We start from the raw sequence: 20,756 nt of genomic DNA on the forward strand, positions 1-20,756 counted from the left end.
CAGTGTGTGGTGTCCACATTGGTGTCATTTTGTGCAAAAAAAGTTTATCTGAAGCTTATATGAGCCTTCAGCAGTCTGAGTTGGTCATATCAAGTGGATATCTGCCACATTTACAGTCTTTTTAGAATCAAATCCCCTGTTTGTGTTTCCCTTTTGAGCTGCGGTGGAAGTATAGTAACAAAAAGAGGGACAATTGGCACTGAAAAGACTATAACATTGAAAGATATCTACTTGATTTGACTAATTTGGATGACTGATGCTTCATATTAGCTTCAGATATACTTTTCAAATACATTTTTACACAGAGGGAATCTTGTGCATTTTGGCCACCATCGCTTACATTGTAAGCGCATTATGAAGGGATCTTTTAATGGCCAGTATGAACAGGAGGAATGATTACAGCAAGAAAAGCATGTTTCAATGTTCATTTGGGTACCTCACTGTTGTTTTAAGACAGACTTGAAAAACTGTGAACCTATCCTTTAATGTGATGCATTAAATGACAAAAAAACAAACAAACAAACAAACAAAAACAAACGATAACAACAAAAATATGTATTTATGTATACATATATATACATATATGTATACATAAATATATATACATATATAAATATGTAACATATTCCATTCAAATACAATACATATTTAATACAGTATAACAGCCCATCCTAATTGATAAATAAAAATATGATGTTGATGTTTGCCATTTTTGATTGTGTCTTTTTGTACGTGGATAATGATACAAAAAAAGACGTATTTGGCTAATAATTAACTAATTTAATTATTGGGTTTGAATTAAAACCAAATAAAACAGATTATTTGTTGTGTTCTTTTTATGACTTAAACTGTATTGAATTTTATATTTTCGGTAATACAAAACTATATCATAGAAAACCCAATAACGATACAGTCCTTGAACAACACCAGACAGAAGAACAAACAATAATGTATTAAAGTAAGTAATAATTGACCAATAATAAAAGATAAATAAAAACAACAACAACAACGACGACAGCAGTAGCAACAACAACAACATCTTCCGCTCAAAGTCAAATGCCAATGAAGATTTTACTTTAAAGGCAAACCCGGAAATACAGCTTACACGACATCCTGTTGTAAGTTCCTTATCACACTATTGATGCATCCACGACATGAGTGTAGCACATCCGTGATCCATGATCACAGCAGACAGTCCATATTTGTAGAGTTTCAAGAGAACGTCTGGCCGATTATGAAGACACGTCTGATATGTTTTAAAAAGACATTACATATTTAAAAGTTTATAAAAAAAATGGGTAAAAAGGATAAAGGAGATCGGGGTGAGTTGCTTATGCTACACTTTAACCCAGCTAGCTATCAGCTAACACAAGCTGACAGATGGAGATCCTGAGAGAGGAATAGTTTCGCACATTACGTTGCTGTGTGGAGCATAAAATACTGTAATCCTGCACTGTGGAGTGGATTGAACACCGCCTCTGAATACATGGCTTGCTTAAGTGTAACGTTAGCAGGTTTAATTTAGCTTAGATAAAGGGCAGTTCACTGGTGGTCGTTCATAGGGGGAGATGAAAAGTAGTGGTCATTTTCTCCTACTGACTCTGTAGCCAGTTAGTATCAGCATTGCTTATTTCAGGCTACAACAGTCTCCTTTTTATCAAATATTTATCTTGTTGACATTAATCTCTGTTAGCCAGCTCTGGTAGTCTGTCCATGGCTACTGGCTTGTGTTGAAACACACGACATAAGGCTGTTAAAAATCGTTTTTATGATAATGTTCAATATTATGTTTATAGTCCAAGTTTGTGACCCTCGTGTGCTATGAATAGTTAGTGCAATCTAAAAAGGAAAAAAACAAATCATAAAAAGCAGGAATAAGTCACAAACAGATTATATTGTGTATTTAGAAACTGTTTTACCTGAAAGTGCTTTCAATTTCAAAGACGACTGAAATGTGTTCTATGTTTATGCCATTTTGTGCCAGTTATTTGTTTCACCTCCAATAATACCAACTCATATTGTTGGACTACAGAGAAGAAGTCCAAAAAGCGTTTCTATGAGGAGGAGGAAGATGAAGAAGAGACGTTGGGCAACGAGTCTCAGGAGGCCATACCTGCTGCTGCGGGGAAACAGGTGGATGAGTCCAGTACCAAACTGGACGAGTATGGAGCCAAAGACTACCGTCTTCAGATGCTTCTGAAAAATGATCACTCCTCACGTCCTCTCTGGGTGGTAAGATGTGTTTAGATTGTTGATTTCCTGACTTGAGACTGTTTACAGCTTGCAGTCTTCCTCCTGGTTTTACACAATATTGTAAGGGAAAGATCCTTGTATCTCTTTCTCATTTCTATAATTCTTCCCTCTTCCAGGCTCCAGATGGACACATCTTTCTAGAGGCCTTTTCACCAGTGTATAAGTATGCCCAGGATTTCTTGGTAGCCATTGCAGAGCCAGTGTGCAGGCCTAACCACATCCACGAGTACAAGCTGACAGCGTATTCCCTGTATGCAGCTGTCAGTGTGGGGCTGCAGACCTCTGACATAGTGGAGTACCTGCAGAAACTCAGCAAGACATCTGTACCTGACGGAATCGTGCAGTTCATTAAGGTCTGAATGACAAAATATCTTTAATGTAGAGGAAAGTTATTTTATTTGTGTGAAAAATATGTTTATGTAATCACTGTTTATCATCCTTTTCCTTCTCTCAGCTCTGCACAGTAAGCTATGGCAAAGTCAAGCTGGTGCTCAAGCACAATAGGTAAAGTCACTTCAACAAACATTCCTTCTGTCTTTGCATCGTTAATCTTCTTCGCAGCACTCTTTAACTGTGCTGTCTGTGTCTACCCTCAGGTATTTTGTTGAGAGTGCCTTCCCTGATGTGATCCAGCGGCTTCTGCAGGACAATGTGATCCGTGAATGTCGTCTCCGTACTGCAGACGGAGCGGACACTGAGCTCATTACTGAAGTCATCCACAGCAAGTCAGCGGTATGCCATTCACCATCTTTTCTTCCTCACAAAAAACATATCAAATCATTTCTTATTGTTTTAATGCAAAAATCTCAGCTCAAAAATATGTTTTACATCAAAACATATGTTTAAATATATGTGTTGTGATGCAGGGATGGAACGGTCTTATCTGACCCTTTAAGGGATTTTTTAAACTACTAATTATATCGTCCTGCCAGGGGTTTTTTGTGATTATTGTGGCCAAAAATGCTTGATTTTGCAGCAGCTGCTTTTCTCAAAAAATGGATACAATTTTACAAGTTTTATGTGCTCTTATTGCAGTACAATTACGGGAATTGGGAGAAATTGCAAGCAAAGGAAAATAAAGTGATTTTTAAAAAACTACTGCCAATGAAGAGTCATATGTAATCACTTCCTTTGATTAAAAAGCATACTGCATATCACAGAAACAATCATATTTCATTGTTAATTTTCAAGTTTATTTTCTGAACATGAGAACCATGGGCTCAAAGTTATATAAAAAAAGGGTTAGTTGAGTTCCATTTATAAGCCTTAATTAAATAAACTTTCACCTCAACATTAGCACCAAATAAAATCAGTCAATAAGGACATTATAGTTTCCAAATAGCCCATTTTTATGTTTGAGGTAGATTATGTCCATCTTTGCTGTCTGAACAACATATCAACTTCTATTCTTCTGACTAACTGTAAGCAAACCTCATTTAGGAACATTTATGAATTGTTTTGCTTGGTCTATTGGTCATTTTTGTTGGCAGATGCGATTTGTCCACCTGAATGTACGCTGCAATGACATAATTTGCTACAATGCGAAATGCAACAGTTGGTACAAATCACAAGTGGTCTGTTGATTTGGCCATTTCATGTGGAAAAGTTGCATTAATATAGCAAAATTGCAAGCTCTCGCAAATATTTGAGAGATTTTTTGAATTTGTGTTAATTATTGCGATCGCAAAATTGCAATTTCCTGGAGGAACTGAATTATACTGATAACTAAATGAAAATCTATGACTTGCTAAGTTTTGGAAATCATTCTACATTTCCTACCTCTTTATACAGAAAGACAACTGTTGTCATGACCGCTGACAGATGTCTCTCTGCGTCTGTTTCTGACAGATCTCCAAGTCTCTTCCGGAAAAGGGAGGTGCTTCCACCTCACAGGAGCCCAGCGAGGGACAAACTTCAACCCAGCAAGTTCCTGAGGACATCTTCAGCTACTATGAGCAGATGGATAAGGAAGAAGAGGAAGAGGAGGAGACTCAGACTGTGTCCTTTGAGATTCGCCAGGTACACTTCTGATTTTATACATTGAGTTTTGTTATTGTTGTTGTTATCAACGTTATAATTGTGTGTTTAAGGACTGTTCTTGCATACTATTTTACCACTGCAGAACTGTTCTTCTCTGGTTTGGTATAGGAGATGATTGAAGAGCTGCAGAAGCGTTGCATTCAGCTGGAGTACCCCCTGCTTGCAGAGTATGACTTTCGCAATGATACAGTCAACCCAGACATCAACATAGACCTTAAGCCCACTGCTGTGTTAAGGCCCTACCAGGAAAAGAGTCTGCGCAAGATGTTTGGGAATGGACGTGCTCGCTCTGGGGTCATTGTGCTACCCTGCGGTGAGACAGCTGGTTTACTGTTGAGGGAGGATGGAACATGTGACAAAACAGAAAAGACTCAAGACCAAAGCAGTTTATCACAGTAAAAATACAATCTTGAAATGGCAAATTAACTAATAATTGGAATGAAAAACACTGTTCAGAAGCTAAAAAGAAGAAACAAGGGATGTACTCTTGTACTTTGTCTTTCATTTTAATATTTTACTCTCACAACATTTTCCATAATTGTCAATAGACACATTTTAAACAGCCTAACTGTAAATTACCATTAACTTATCTTTTTGTAGCGTACGTTTGAGTGCAAAAAGCTTGTATGTTTCATTTATTTACGTATCTTCTTTGCTTTCCAGGAGCGGGCAAATCTCTGGTGGGTGTGACAGCAGCGTGCACAGTGCGTAAACGCTGCCTGGTGCTGGGTAACTCCTCTGTGTCAGTGGAGCAGTGGAAGGCCCAGTTCAAGATGTGGTCCACTATTGATGACTCTCAAATCTGCCGTTTCACCTCTGACGCCAAGGACAAGCCCATCGGCTGCTCAATTGCCATCAGCACTTACTCTATGCTGGGCCACACTACCAAGCGCTCCTGGGAGGCTGAGAGGGTCATGGAGTGGATGCGTAGCCAGGAGTGGGGACTCATTATCCTGGATGAGGTGCACACTATTCCTGGTGAGCTGTTAACAGTACATCAATTTATAACAAAACTCAGTATTACCTTGCCAGTGCAACAGTTACTGACTTACATGCTAACATAATAATTCTGTGTGCTCTCTGTAGCCAAGATGTTTCGTCGTGTTCTCACCATTGTCCAGGCGCATTGCAAACTGGGGCTCACTGCTACACTGGTTAGGGAAGATGACAAGATTGTGGACCTCAACTTCCTAATTGGGCCAAAGCTATATGAGGCCAACTGGATGGAGTTGCAGAACAATGGCTACATTGCCAAAGTCCAATGTGCAGAGGTGAGTCTTGCAGTGTGCAGAGTGTATAGTAAATAAGATAAAAGGACAAAAATGCACATAGGAAGCTGACTCAGAGTTCCACAATCTGTCTTATGTAGTGAGTGAGTTGGCTTTCGATTGTGTGCTGTTCTCTGCATAGATATGTATACATAAATGTGTATATATATAAATAAATGTTTATACAGAGTTGGCTTAGGTCACTAAAATCAGACAGCTTTCAGTCGTTAGCTTGCAGTTGTTTCTTAAAGAGCAGTAGAATATGAGATTTGCTTTTTAAAAACCTTTTATTATAATAAAATACGACTTAGTGATATTTTGGCAAAGCTCTGGGCTGCAGTCAAGATTCAACTGTTAGCCTTGTGCCAGAGGACAGTGTTTAAATAAGGATTCATGAGCTAACATTTTATATATTATGGTAAGTACACTAAAAGTGCTATGTAAAGTCTGCCACTGCTACTTTTATATTATTACACAGTATGTCTTAACTGTTGCTTTTACAGTATGACAGGAGGCTGCATTACCTAGTGAGCATGTGCTCCCTTAACAATTTTCCCGTCTTTGCTTCAGGTGTGGTGCCCGATGTCTCCGGAGTTTTATAGAGAATATGTGGCCATCAAGACGAAGAAGCGCATCCTGCTTTACACCATGAACCCCAATAAGTTCCGCGCTTGCCAGTTTCTCATTCGCTTCCATGAACGGCGCAATGACAAGATCATCGTCTTTGCTGATAATGTCTTTGCCTTAAAGGAATACGCCATTCGCCTCAACAAGTAAGTTATTCGCAAAAAGAGCACGTTGAATGTTTCAGCGATTTGCCTGTTTAGATTTAGATGTTTTTAATCCCTTTCTCTCATTTTCTTCTTAAGGCCTTACATCTATGGTCCAACTTCTCAAGGGGAGCGTATGCAGATTTTACAGAACTTCAAACATAACCCCAAGATCAACACCATTTTCATCTCCAAGGTAAACTGATTGATGTAGTACAGATCTGTCAATGTCCTATGACTGTACTCATTCAGTCATCTGCCCCCTTGTGGCTAGTAGGTGGCACACCACCTGACCAAACATCAATTTGTCTCCTCTCTGCACTACTGTTGAATTGTGTAGGGTGCAATTGGCATGGTTACGCACATCCTAATAATTGGATCATACCCAAAATGAAGTAATATTCCAGTTATGGTACCTGACAGTGATTTGTTTTCATGCTGTAGGCAATCACATCACATCCCTCCTGGTCTTAACCAGTGTCCTTGATTATTATTGGTAAAGCAATTCAATATTCATTGACATTGTAGGCATTGCTTCATGTGAATGAATAAAAGATTTTCTCTGGGATTCTTTGCACAAGAGAAAATCTGGAATCTTGTGCATCTTGTTTTAAAACTCTAAATGAACACTTGAAAAGTGGCACCGTGCCACAATGAATTAATAACGCAAACATGTTGTGGATTTATACTTAATCTCTGCAACCAAACAGGTTGGAGACACCTCATTCGACTTGCCAGAGGCCAATGTTCTGATTCAGATCTCCTCTCATGGTGGATCACGCAGACAGGAGGCCCAGAGGCTTGGCAGAGTCTTACGTGCCAAGAAAGGTTAGTCAGTCTGAACAGCTGTTTTTTTTTGTGTATGACTTGACTGTCTTGCCTGAACAAAGGCAGCCATTCTCACTCTACCTGCCCGCCTGTTTAGGAATGGTAGCCGAGGAGTACAATGCATACTTCTATTCACTGGTGTCTCAGGACACCCAGGAGATGGCTTACTCCACCAAAAGGCAGAGGTTCCTGGTGGATCAGGGCTACAGCTTTAAGGTATGTTCACCCCTGCTGCATCATATCATCTCTACACAATGTTCTCATTATTTGTGTCACTACAGAAATATACACCACTGATTTCACCCAGTTCAAATGATAGATTACAACTTTCTTTGTGGCGACTCGTACTGAATTTCTCATTGTAACATTGAAGGTAGCACTTTAAACACATTGTAAAAGTGCTGAAGGTTTATTTCACCTAATTTTTGAACATTTTAATTTCAGTTTGTTTTATTTAAATTCACAAATCGGATTTTCTTTTTCCTGTTTCTGTTATCTGTACACTTGCTCCAAACTAGTTTGAACCTGACATGATTTATTCAAAAGTGATCCATTCATACTGGCAAAATGGTCCAAGACTGAAATTTAAGTAATTCAGCCAACAGCCAGTGAGAGTTTAGCTTCAGGTGGAAAAAACAATGAATGAACTAGGTAAAAAAAGCATCTTTCAATCACAAAAGTAGTTTTGCTCCTAAGTCTCTATACTATATTTAGAGGAATAAAGTTCATATGAAATATCACAGAAGTAAAAACAAAGTGAAAAGTCTTATACAAAGTTTTAAAGTAATATTTGTTACAAAAAAAAGTGTACAGCTTCCAAAGGTGGCAAGCATTTAGTCACAAGTCAGTGTGATGTGATGTTTTGTCATACATATTGTCTAAATGTTTCACTCTTATCATAGGTGATCACAAAGATGGCAGGTATGGAGGAAGAGGACCTGATGTTCTCCACTAGAGATGATCAACAGCAGCTGCTTCAGAAGGTCTTGGCTGCGTCAGACCTGGACGCTGAGGAGGAAGTCGTGGCGGGAGAGGTGGGCGGACGACCACAGGTGAGCACTTTTCCAAAACTCAGAAAAGCCAAACGTTTATTTGCTTTTGCATACATACAATTGTGCTTTGTTGTGTCTCGTAATATTCTTACTGTTTTTCTGTCTCCCTGCTTTCCTGATCAGTTCTCGAGGCGAACGGGCACCATGAGCTCCATGTCAGGCGCAGACGACACCGTCTACATGGAATATCAGAGCCGAGGCAGCAAAGCCTCCGCCGCAGGCAAGAGCGTCCATCCGCTCTTCAAGCGCTTCCGAAAGTAGAAACATTAAAAGACTGTTGCTACTGGGTGAGAGGATGAAGTGGAGGAGCAATAATGTATACTGAGCCTAAGGGTCAGATAGTCCAGCTGGTCTGGAGAACAGAACAGTCAATGAAGACCTCCTGAAGCTAGATATCATCTGAAGCTAACGACAATATATGAAGCTTCATCCCGATAGCTTATGGTGACGATGAGGGTAATGACCTGTTGCAGCGAACGATTACCCCGCTGGGTTCGGATGTGTAATGTAATATATCTGATGTCCCATCTCAGACACGTTCAGCTGAAATGCAGTGCATGCCAAGCAAGACAAAGTGTCAACCATCATTGTTCCCCCTGAAACAAAACGGGGTATTGTTTAAGTTAAACTGAAATTCAATGACAGTTCTTTTGAAATAACTTCATGTAGGAAGAGATCAGATGTGTCCTGGAGTATGAGGACATTAGTCCTTTAAGCAGCAGCTTTAATAACAGCTTTCAGTTGTTTGTCAGTGAGTAGATTAACCTTTGTCTTCTTTGCTTCACTGAAAAAACAACTCCAAACCGAGGACGTATAGACTTTTGTAAATCTGGCTCCATTTTACACATTTAAACTTCACCAGTTAAACACATATTGTGGGTTAAATCTGTCCTAGATTGTCCTGCTAATACTAGTTTTCATTTCAGAATGTTCAGGTTGTGAATTTTCTACTGTAAAATGTTCTTTAACATTTATTTTTCTTTGTAAAAGAAATGTTTGTTGATTTCTTTTCTCAAGTGTATTCATGGTTACACTGTAAGAAGGTTTTGTGAATTTTAAGTTTCACATAAGATGTTTGAAAAACCTCTAAAGTATTAAAGAATAAACTATTTTTGTGTACTTTTTGACAAGCTATACAGGAAGGGAAACCTATTTGCATCAGTAATAAATAAAAGTTTGTCTTAGGGAAATAAACGATGATGTCTGTCATTATTAATAATAATGTTCGTCCGTTACATACACTGGGTCAGAATAAGGCAAACTGGAGCCTGACAACTCTCAAAATCAATGAATAAAACTATACAAAACTCGTAAATGTTGTTCCTGCCAGTCACATATGAATATGTAAATGAGGGCATCCATATTGTGAATTAGGCTGCATTGAAACGCAGTAGCCAATCTGTAGTTCAGTTAGTTTCCCAGAAATTTTCCAGAAAGGAAAATAACCTCTTAACATCCACTGGATCGCCAGCAACCCGCTTAAGCCAGTTGTAAGCGGTAGCATCACACAGTAATGAGCAGAGGCAATTGGCACAATTTGGCCAATTGGAGATCACTGGAGAGGTTCAGGGACACCAGTGACACCACAAACTAAAAACTCCCTAGCTCCCATAAGGTTAGACCTAGAGGTCTGGAGTTTTATACAGGTTGACAAGATGCAGAAGGTATGTGGTGATTTGCATGGTTCTGGCATAAAGCATGTCCTAATTATTGTTAATCAAATATGACTCATTATAAACGAGGACCAAAAACACTTTTTTGAGCCTTATTTGAACTGATTTAGCTTTGTTTGTGTTTTAGCCACGTGCTAAACAAACACATTTCCATAAATTAGAAGATGTCACTTGTCAAATGAAGCCTAATACATGCATCGTGGCCTTACAGTTCTTCTGTTATAAGTTTTTCCATTTGGGTGTGCCAAATAGGTGGAAATTCTATAAAAAAAGATGGATGTTAAAGGGATAAGGCAAATTTAAGGATTACAGACACTGCTGAGGTCAAATCTGAGCACGTCCACTGAAAAACACCAAACGTGTGTTCCAACTCATAACAGCATGAGCACTTTCTGAAGCAGAGACATGAATAATGTGCAAATAGTTTACATATGCTGAGCTGCCATCTAGCACTGACATATTATTTACCTTTGGGAAAGGTTTAATAGCTTACTGGGTGAAAGAGAAATGTTACACATATAAATCTATGAGCCCCCGAACTATTAGACAACTTTTCTTTACAGTCTGTCTCCACAGATTATATCCAGCCAATCAGCAGGCTACTTCTTAAAATATACCTGCTAAACATTAACAAACCAGTGAGCAGTTACATATGTAGGTGTAAACAGCTGATGATTTGTGAAATCACCTCTCTCTGAACATGTGCGTGTGCTTACATGAGCCATACTGTGGGAGGTACTTTACTTTTTTTTGGACAAATATATTACATGTAATTCGGTTTCATGTGGCGCTAATCACATTTATGTTCAGTGTGTGTGTGTGTGTGTGTGTGTGTGTGTGTGTATGTGTGTGTGTTTGCAGGGGTTGGGGTCGCGTGCACACATGCTGATTGATTGGTGTGATGTAACTGTGTTTTGGCACGTTGTAATCCACTCTTCCAATGAAAGAATGAACCCAAAAGCTTTTTTTAGGGGGGGGGAACGCCCACACCCGAATACAGAGTTATCCCTCCCTTTTTTGTGAAGCGATCATCCAATCCTCTTCCACGTCTGAGGTTGTACAAGCAACTAGCTATATAAAAGCGTTCCACAATAGACCCATCTAGCATTACATTACCATACAGGCTGGGCTTGTTTCACACGTGCCAGGATCATGCATTTGCAGATGTAAATTCTGCGCTTTTAAACTTTGCAAAAAACTCGATCTTTTTTTTGCGCACGGAAACGCCGAAAAGTGTCCATAAAAGCAAATGATGGCTTTCCCGAAACAGTTTATGACAACATGTTGGAAGAATCTAAAAGGCGACCGGCTGAATAACCAGCTGTTTTTCATTTTACGCGCCCTGCACAAGTCAGCAGCCAGCAAGGCTTTTGGGATGTCCGCGGCTGGAGAAGAGGCCATGCCTGAAAGATTGATCACACCGACAGATGTCGGCGAGAAAGCCAGAATCAAGACCCTGAAGGAGATGCCTGGACCCAGCACCTTATCCAACTTGATCGAGTTCTTCTGGAGAGACGGTTTTGGCAGAATTCATGAAATTCAGGTAATGCTGCCCATATTGTTGCTTTTCCCCATTTTGTTTCACAGATTAAAATACGTCTTTGTATTGTCTACCCTTGGCGAGAGCCTGTGTTTTCTCAGCGTCAGCCAAATTTGCCACTTATGCGTAAAATGGCACAGGCAGTTGCGTAAAAGCGCACCAGGAGTTTGGTCGCTGGTCGGTTATCCACTCCAAGGTTGCTGTGTAATAGTATACAAGTGAGTTAAAAGGTGTTTTTTTTTCTTTAACAAGTAATAGCAAATTATTATATGGCGCTTTAATCACAGTGTGTAGAGAAAATATCTAAAACTTCAAAAGTGAGAAATGTGCAAATTAATCAAACTGAGGTGTCAATCTTAATTGGTTCTTTATTTGTAATCGTTGTCATTGGCAGAAAAAGTGGAGTGAAGTCTTCTTTTGACATGTCAGGGCAAGAATGAGCCTCTGGTGGTGAAAAGTAACACAAACTGATAATTAAACATTTTCTATCATGACACATGTTTTATAAGAGTCAACAATGGAAAGTCAGATGAATATACTCATCTTTTTAAAATGTCATCATCATCTTTTTCCTGTTTCAACAAATTTACTCTGATTCAAACAATCACTCTAATCTGTGCTCTTTGATTTTGAGCTCTTTGATCTTGATGAATAAGCAAATATTCTTTTCCCTCAAACCACAGTTTTGTTACGTAAAAGTTGAACATACATATTCATTTTACCACAGGCAGACATTTTCATGAGCAATGGTTTCTTCATTTGATGAGGAAATGAGTCCAAATGACACACATGGGGATATTATCACATTTTATGTCTTAAGAAATTTCTCTGGAATCTGTATTTGAAGAAGTAACGATTGAGGACAAAATCAAAATAGATTATAGCATATCTCCAGTCAACAGTACTTTATTTGTTGTAGGTATCCACCACCACTGATACTGTACTATTACACTACTCCTAAACGTTATGCAGGTACCTTTTGTAACCTTTTAACAAAGAGACGTGTGTCGAGTCATACACTGCTGTCATACCTGACAAGTTTAGTGTTGTACTTTGACAACAGAACAGATAGACCAGTTTGACAAATAGAGGAAGTTCATTTTTGGATGGTGGGTAAATGAAGGTTTAAATATCCATATCTAATAAAGTGAGACCATCAGTTAACTACTGTCTCTGTTTACAGCTGGAGCACGGGAGGAAGTATGGGAAAATTTTTAAATCCCGTTTTGGACCCCAGCTGGTGGTCTCAATCGCTGACCGCGATCTGGTGGCTCAGGTGCTGAGGGCTGAGGGTGCAGCTCCCCAAAGAGCTAACATGGATTCCTGGAAGGAATACAGAGACATGAGAGGCCGTTCCACAGGCCTGATCTCGGCGTGAGTCCCTTTCAACCTTTAATCTTTTGAGTAAATTACTTTGGGCCAGGAAGGATAATCACAATCTCAAAGTTTATTGACTTAACCCGGTGAATTGACTACATTTCCCGGATCAGATCACCTCTACTGAACAGACTCTTTACTTCTCAGTAGTCAGCTTTGTATTACTGTAATCGCTGAAATAACGCACCTACCCCATTTGGCATCCATACTTGCACTTTTTCAATAGCTTCTTCTTAAATAACCAGGTAATTTCCTCTACATGTCTATGAACGTTTTGTACAAAACTTGGGCCGACGATTCACCTTATCTTCTGTATCCCGTTTTCTAGGGAGGGAGAAGATTGGCTAAAGATGCGGAGCGTCCTCAGACAGCTCATCATGCGTCCGCGTGATGTGGCGGTGTTCTCCGATGATGTTAACAAAGTGGTAGACGACCTGGTCAAGAGAGTTTGTATTCTACGCACTCAGGAGGCAGACGGAGCAACTGTCCTCAACGTCAATGACCTCTTCTTCAAATATGCCATGGAAGGTTAGTACAAAGCCAGCAAGGAATTGAACATGGCCAGGGAGGATCCACTTAAAGCTTAGGAAAATGTGGAAAAGGATGCAGGTGTAGTGTAGATGAAGGGCACAGGAGATCCTTGAGAACGCTAGAGGCAGGAAGGGGCAACAGCAGAGAGAAAATAGACATGAAAGAGAAAAATACTCTCAAACTAAGGTTTGCCAGTTCAGTGACTCTTACATCAAGAAAGAAGTGACTGATAATGAATCATTGCAGCTTTGAAAGCTGTGCACAGAAGACATTATTATTGAAACTCTTGTCTCCCTCCTCTTTCCCTTTTGCTTTTACAGGTGTGGCAGCCATTTTGTACGAGTGTCGTTTAGGCTGTTTGGAAAATGAGATTCCCCAGGAAACTCAAAACTACATCAACGCACTGCATCTCATGTTCAGTTCCTTCAAGACAACCATGTATGCCGGGGCGATCCCGAAGTGGCTCCGGCCCATCATTCCCAAACCGTGGGAGGAGTTCTGTTACTCCTGGGATGGTCTCTTCAAATTCAGTAAGAAGTCCGCACCACATGGTCAAATAAGTGTTTTTTTTATACTGGTATGTTGGCCACGTGCTTACAGTAATGAGGCTACTCTCATATTAAAGGGGCACTCCAGCATTTTTATGCTCAGACTTTCAAAACACTTGGGGACTCACAAGAGACAGATAACAAAGAATGGTCACAATTGAAGCAGCGGAGGCTCCAGAGGCTTTGTTATAAATTGTAGGCTCCAAGCTGAGATAACATTAATGACATCATCAACAGACTTGACAAAGCTCCTCTACAGCCACAGAGGACATTATACAACTGTTATCACATGATGAGTAGTACTCTCTATGACAAGTCAACTGACTTTTATATGTAAAGTTGGTGGAATGCCCCTTTTAAGATTTGCTGTGCTTTTTTTTTCTGAGTGGGTTTTAATGAAAGCCCATTTTGAAAATATATATTTTTGCATAATCAAAAAAAAACCAAATGGGATAGAGAGATAGATGACACACAACAGATTACTTGTTTCCAGAATGTCTTTCTCCAGTTCAGTCGATGCCCAATCTTTGAAAAGACATTTATAAATTGTTTTAGATGTGTAAATATGTAAGATAATGGATTCACTGTGGTATTTTTTTTTTTTAAATCCCCAACAGTGAAGTTCAGGCTTAGTTGAGTATTTGCCAATTTTTGGTAGATAAGTAGCCTGGCATCAATAGAAAGGAATGTTGATTTGCATATAAATCTCTTCTGCTTTACCATGGGATTGTGGGAGTATGGGGTCCCTCTGTTACATAACCTGTTCTCTCCTCTTTTTCCTTTCCTTCACCACCCTTGCACGACTCCCCTTCCCTTCCCTCCTCGCCTCTACTCTACTCCACCCTCACCATTCATCCCATCCTCTCTGTCTCTGTCTGATCCCAGGCGTTATTCACATTGATAAGAGATTTACAGAGATCAAGGCCCAGCTGGAGCGGGGAGAGAAGGTGGAGGGGGGACTGCTCACGCACATGCTCGTTACAAGGGAGATGAACATGGAGGAAATCTACGCTAATGCAACAGAGATGCTACTGGCTGGGGTTGACACGGTGTGTGTGTGTGTGTGTGTTTTAAAGGATACATGCAAGGAGGGGCTTGTGCAGTTGAGGAGTGTAGAGGTGCAGTGAGTGTGGGTTAGCAGGAGGTGGAGGGGTTGGGAGTCACACATGTGTCTGTACTGTGTGTGTTTGTGTGTGTGTGTGTGTGTGTGTCTGAGTCAGTGTTGAGTTTCAAGGGTTCGGTTTCTGGCGCCACATTCGTGCCTGTGAAGCTGTGCCAGCGTCAGGTCAGAGCAGTGAATCGGGGGTTACACAGTATCCCACTGACAAACTTGCTCTCACTCAGATTTAGTTTCTTGTGATTTGTCTATGTCAGATCTACACAGGGGGGCTTTTGTCTTTTTTCCTCCTCCAGACATCTGTGTTGTGTGTTAATGTGTTTCCACATTAGACCTTAATTGGATAGCACTTGTAAATAATGGAGACTGCTGGTTTTATCTTATTGGAGTACTAAATTCATAAACCACAGAAGACACTTCTTTTATGTTTGTATTTTTGTGGATTTTTTTACCTGTTTAGTTGGCAGATCAAGGAATACAGAAATGGGAAACATTGAAGGAGAGCAGCAGCATGACATACAACAAATACTCTTTATCATATTTGAGCCTGCTGAATCATTAGACACCCCCACGATGCATAATTCAATAAGCAGAAAATTAAAGAAGTTTAGAAGGATTTATTTGAAATTGAACTCAAAATATCGTATGTGTGTGCATGAATTTCCATCTGTGTGAACACTGTGTGCACATGTGCACAGTTACTGCCTAATTTGTTTGGGGTACTGTCAGATTGATCAGAATTATGGGTGTAGAGTGTTTTGTGCTGAGCTAGGGGGCCACGGGATAAAAGGGTGTGTGTGAGTGTGTGTGTTTTTGTTGAACTTGTTGCAACGGCCACGTCCTGGTAGGGGGTGGACTTAGCTGAGCCATTACCTGACCCTGTGGTGCGTTTGCCTTTACTCAGCACACACAAGAGCTGTCAAGACAAGTTAGCCACAGCCAGAGTTATAGCATAGGCTGGGCAGAGGTGAGATGAGGGGGAGAACTGGGGGGGGGGTGGGCCTTCGGAAGAGGGACGCTGTCATGAAATAGCAAAAGAAGAGGGAACTAACGATGGATGTTAGAAAATGAAGAGAAGTTGTGGGGGATGGAGGGGGGGGGCTAAGCCTTCTTTAGTGCTGTGTTTGGATCAGCTTTTGTCATATGATTCCTCTCTGGCTTTGTCTGAGGTGTTGCCAGTATCTGTGCCAGCTGGACTTTATTAGAAGCATGTTGGTTAGATGGGGAGAGGGTTATGACAGAGTGGGAGAGTAAATCTGTGGAAGGGAAGTTGAAGATGCAATAGTGAAAAGGATGGCAGGGCGTATACAAGGGTAGATGTCTTTTTGATCAGTTGTTAGTCCACCGGGAGACATTGACCTCAGACTGACCTCTGGGGTCTATTCAGTGTGATGTTGGCAATAACAAGGCCGCCCTTCCGATACCTGTATGTCATGAGATGCATGGGTGGATGGAAAGATATGCTAAGATGCCAGGAAGTAAGATGTGCAAGAAGTAAGCTGTGGGCTGATGTAACAAGCCAAATGACACGGCCGCTAACGATGGGATTTGAATACGGGAAATAGGACATGCATTTTCATATGATTTGCACATCTACATCAAAGTTCAATGACGTGTGATTTCTTTTCTCAGTGAGTCAGAAAAAAAGTACAGACAATTGAGGACAATGAGTAGGTGGGGTGGTTGCAATAAAAGGAAAGAGGAAATGAAAATGATCAGGGTGTGTCGGATGGGAAAGGGAATGCGTGAGATACGTGGGAAGTGGTAACGAGGGGGCCCATTGTGAGTCTAGTGAAAGCTTGTGCAAGAAAAAAAATGCAAATTTAAAAAAAAAAAAAAAAAAAGAGAGAGCGAGACAGATTTCTGTTATCTAATTAATTAGGATCAAGATTATTTTCTTGACACAAACGGCAGAGTGTAATGCTGTTAAGTGTGGCGCAACTGAGCACATTTAATCAAGGTAGAATTAGATGAAAACGGACGAGGAGAGCACAGGAGAAGAGTGGGTGATGTTAAGATGAGGGATAAACGGCTGAGAGTGCAGCTGGAGGAGTGCACACGAGTGTCTGCTCAGCACGTGGAATTAGCCCCCTCTCCCTTGAAAGCCCCTCACTGTTTCCCAACACTTACGCAACATAGAAACTCTTATATCAGCTTGCTTTGCAGTCAGATGTGTTGCAAAACATCAATAAAAATGGCAACATCTCCAAAGATACTTAATGAACCCTGCTTACATACTATATATTCAAAGATTAATGAATAATTATAATAATTTTAAAAAAAAAATCCCCCTGCATTCTCCTAGACCTCCTTCACGCTGTCGTGGGCCACTTACCTGTTAGCGCGGCATCCTCATATACAGCAGCAAATCTTTACGGAGGTGACGAAGGCTTTGGGACCCGGAACAATCGCCACAGCTGATGATGTACCTCATCTGCCTCTTATCAGAGGCCTGGTCAAAGAGACTCTCAGGTACACACTACATGGATTGCGTTTTTGTTAGTTAAATAGACTTGTGACGAATAACTAATGAGCGCCTGCCTCTGTTCAATAACTTCCCGTCATTATATTTAATTTGTTCATTAGCTTTCTTAATGTGTGGCCTGTCATCATAGCATTAGACTTTGTGAAAAGATCAATGTATAGTGCTGATGAATAACAGTCTTTGTTTGCCCCTCCTTGGGAGCAGGCTTTTTCCAGTTCTCCCAGGCAACGGACGGGTTACCCAGGATGACTTGGTGGTGGGCGGATACTTCATCCCCAAAGGGGTAAGACTGACGGGGACTTGTAGAATGTGCATGTGCTGAAGAAAAAGCGTGACTGTAAGAGCGAGCCAAAAAACTTTACAGTGGAACCAGATGTAATGTGATCATGCATTACTCATTCATCTCTCTCTTCCTCTTTCGCATACAGATGCATGTACAATAGCCCAGCTGTTTTCATTACACAACTGACATTTTTTTTTGTCTTGTCTTTTCACTTTGTTAGACTCAGTTGGCCTTGTGTCACTACTCAACTTCCATGGATGGGGAGAACTTTGCCGATGCTTCAGACTTCCGTCCGGATCGCTGGATAAGAAAGGATAACACAGATCGTGTTGACAACTTTGGCTCGATTCCCTTTGGCTATGGCATCAGGAGCTGCATTGGCAGGAGAATAGCAGAGTTAGAAATGCATCTGGCTCTCACAAGGGTAGGAGATTAATCCACTCTTATATACACACACACACACACACACACATTCACAATTTGTCTTTAAAAATACAGTACATATACCCACTTATAAATGCACGCATAGACAATGTGTTGCTACTAAAATGACACCTGTGTTTTGGTTCCTGTGCAGCTCATTCAAAAGTTCCACATCGGCATCTCTCCTGACACTGATGATATAAAGGCCAAAACCCATGGCCTGCTCTGCCCTGGTGCCCCCATCCATCTGCAGTTCACTGACAGAGAAAACTAGGTGCAAACTCCTCTCCGTGAGCTCTACTGTACTGTATATTTTAATCGCATTGATTCATGATTAGGGTTTTTTTTTTATTTTTAAATACACATCTTTTAGTACACGGTCCACTTTTAGATTGTAGATACCGAACTGCGACTGAGGTTTTACTCAGGCAAGAAATGTGTATCTCCTCCTGTTTGGTAGTGAGGAGGACAGAAATAATATTGGACCAATAATGATAAGTTAAAAGCTGTTCTTGTGTGTATATTATTTGTACTTAGTGAAAACCACTGCAGTTTGTGTGGACTGCTAGTCCTTCCATTCATCCTATTCAAAATAGAGAGTGGGGAAAAATGAACTATAATCTATATAATTATACTATATCCTTTCATATCAATGTGCATGCATGTACTAAATAATGTTATGTGCACATGTGATCCTTTAAACTGACTGAGTTTGAGAAAGTGTTTCACTGAGAATGTTGAGGGGCAAACATGAATGTATTGAAAATGAGCTGTTTCTTAGAAGTGTGTATGTATGTAAATAATGAGCTTTATTTGATGACTGTTTTATCTGTGTTGCAAGCCAAATTTTTTTTTTTTTTTACCAGATTACCTTTTTTCTGGCACCATATTTCATTCAGACTGATAAAACATTTACTCAAGGAATTGACATTCATGATTTTAATCCATAATTAATATATAAAACAAACACAGTTAACTGATAGAGATGTATTTGTATAGGAATCACAAAGAAAAATTGTTACACATGTTTTATATTGATATTTGAAGGTGGAAAAAGACTGTGCTTTTTAAAAAATTAAAAGTAATTTGATCATCTTGTGAGTTAGAACTAATGAATGACAAATTATAAACTAAATTAATAAAAAGTAGAATAATTGCTCAACTAATGACAACATATTTGGATTTAAAAAATTCCACATTTGTAGTTTCTATGTTGTTTGTATTAATAAAAGTACTTTACAAGAATGTCTACATTATGATTATTTGAGAGATAATGTATGTTACAGAACAGTTTTTTGAAAGGGGAAGATAGAAAAGTTGCTGTATTGTGCTATTTTGAAGGGTCACACTGGTTTGCGTGGAGGAAAATGGAAACCTTTTAGAAGTCTTTGTATTTATCTGCTCTTTAGTCTTTCTGTACCATTTATACTGTAGTCCAGTAAAACTGGAAAACAATAAAAATGATGATTATTTTAAAAATCATGTGTTTTTCTTTGTCAGGGTCTAAAATTCAACAATACATAATGACAATATACTGACAATACATTGTCAGTATAGAAGTGTATCGAATGTGGAACATGACAACACTATATAAATACTTAAGCTAGATGTATAAATACTACAATTGTAGAGCCACTGAAGAAACCAAAGGATAACTAAACTGGCCAAATATTTACTTTGTACTTTTTAAGAATAAAGTTCTTGAGTATATAAGGTAGATGTTATCTATGGTACTGATGTACATATGTAATAAATGTAATATTGTTTTTTTGTGAAGATCCCAAGGTTACCAAATATACCACAGTTCTTAAAAATAACAAATGACAGTGAAATTTGCAAAGGAATAATCAGTGGTGCTGCCATAAGAACTTTTGACTGGGATAGGACTATTTCACTCAACCACAATTGTTTCAATTAAATACTGATAGAAAGATACATAGAAGTGACAGTATAATAGGGTGTATTTTAAAATCTAACTTAACTTTGAGCTGCTTTTGGGGAAATTTAACAGCCAAGACTTCAAGAGCTCATTTATCCAACTTTCCTGTGATACACCTGGAAAGTTGGATTTATTTAACTAAAGCTGTTAAATAAATGTAGTGGAGTAGAAAGTACAATATTTCCTTCTGAAATATAGAAGAGTGGAAGTATAAAGTAGCATAAAACGGAAATGGTTAAGATTTCATTTTGGATCATGTATGAGTGACTGATATAGTCTACAGTATAACTTCATAGTTAACTTTGATCAATGTTTTGTATCCCTTCTTTTACTCTTCTTGTTCTCTAGTATTTTTACTTTTGCATTTTTGTTTGACTGTAGATGTTTTAGTTCTAATGGAAAGTACAACCTATCTGAAGTGGCCCAGTCAACCAAATATTGTCTTTTGATGTACATTTTAGACTTTATGTACACCGCTGTCATATACTTAGTACATTAGTGATCATTAAATTGGTATTAACAGATGCTCAGTGGTGGAAGAAGTATTCAGATCCTTTACTAAGGTAAAAGTACCAATACAACAATGTAAAAATTACAAATAAAAGTCCTGCATCAAAATTCTTTCTTAA

General features: G+C 39.4%; 2 protein-coding genes across 2 annotated transcripts; both read left to right on the top strand.

Annotated features, from left to right (window-relative positions):
- Positions 1–1,119: 1,119 nt before the first annotated feature.
- ercc3 (excision repair cross-complementation group 3) lies at positions 1,120–9,405 on the top strand. Its single transcript, XM_067585996.1, has 15 exons — positions 1,120–1,322; positions 2,033–2,232; positions 2,370–2,606; positions 2,708–2,757; positions 2,850–2,985; positions 4,102–4,272; positions 4,402–4,606; positions 4,957–5,271; positions 5,380–5,564; positions 6,132–6,334; positions 6,431–6,527; positions 7,042–7,159; positions 7,257–7,375; positions 8,062–8,211; positions 8,335–9,405. The coding sequence occupies exons 1-15, from the start codon at positions 1,295–1,297 to the stop codon at positions 8,470–8,472; spliced, it is 2,352 nt and encodes a 783-aa protein (XP_067442097.1). The 5' UTR covers positions 1,120–1,294; the 3' UTR covers positions 8,473–9,405.
- Positions 9,406–10,976: 1,571 nt separating this feature from the next.
- On the top strand, positions 10,977–19,544 carry cyp27c1 (cytochrome P450, family 27, subfamily C, polypeptide 1). Its single transcript, XM_067586006.1, has 9 exons — positions 10,977–11,427; positions 12,608–12,798; positions 13,130–13,329; positions 13,653–13,862; positions 14,766–14,929; positions 17,303–17,469; positions 17,687–17,765; positions 17,986–18,189; positions 18,343–19,544. The coding sequence occupies exons 1-9, from the start codon at positions 11,134–11,136 to the stop codon at positions 18,460–18,462; spliced, it is 1,629 nt and encodes a 542-aa protein (XP_067442107.1). The 5' UTR covers positions 10,977–11,133; the 3' UTR covers positions 18,463–19,544.
- The last annotated feature ends 1,212 nt before the right edge of the window (positions 19,545–20,756 follow it).

The sequence above is a fragment of the Thunnus thynnus genome, chromosome 1, assembly GCF_963924715.1.
Source record: "Thunnus thynnus chromosome 1, fThuThy2.1, whole genome shotgun sequence".
NCBI classification, from domain to species: Eukaryota; Metazoa; Chordata; class Actinopteri; order Scombriformes; family Scombridae; genus Thunnus; species Thunnus thynnus.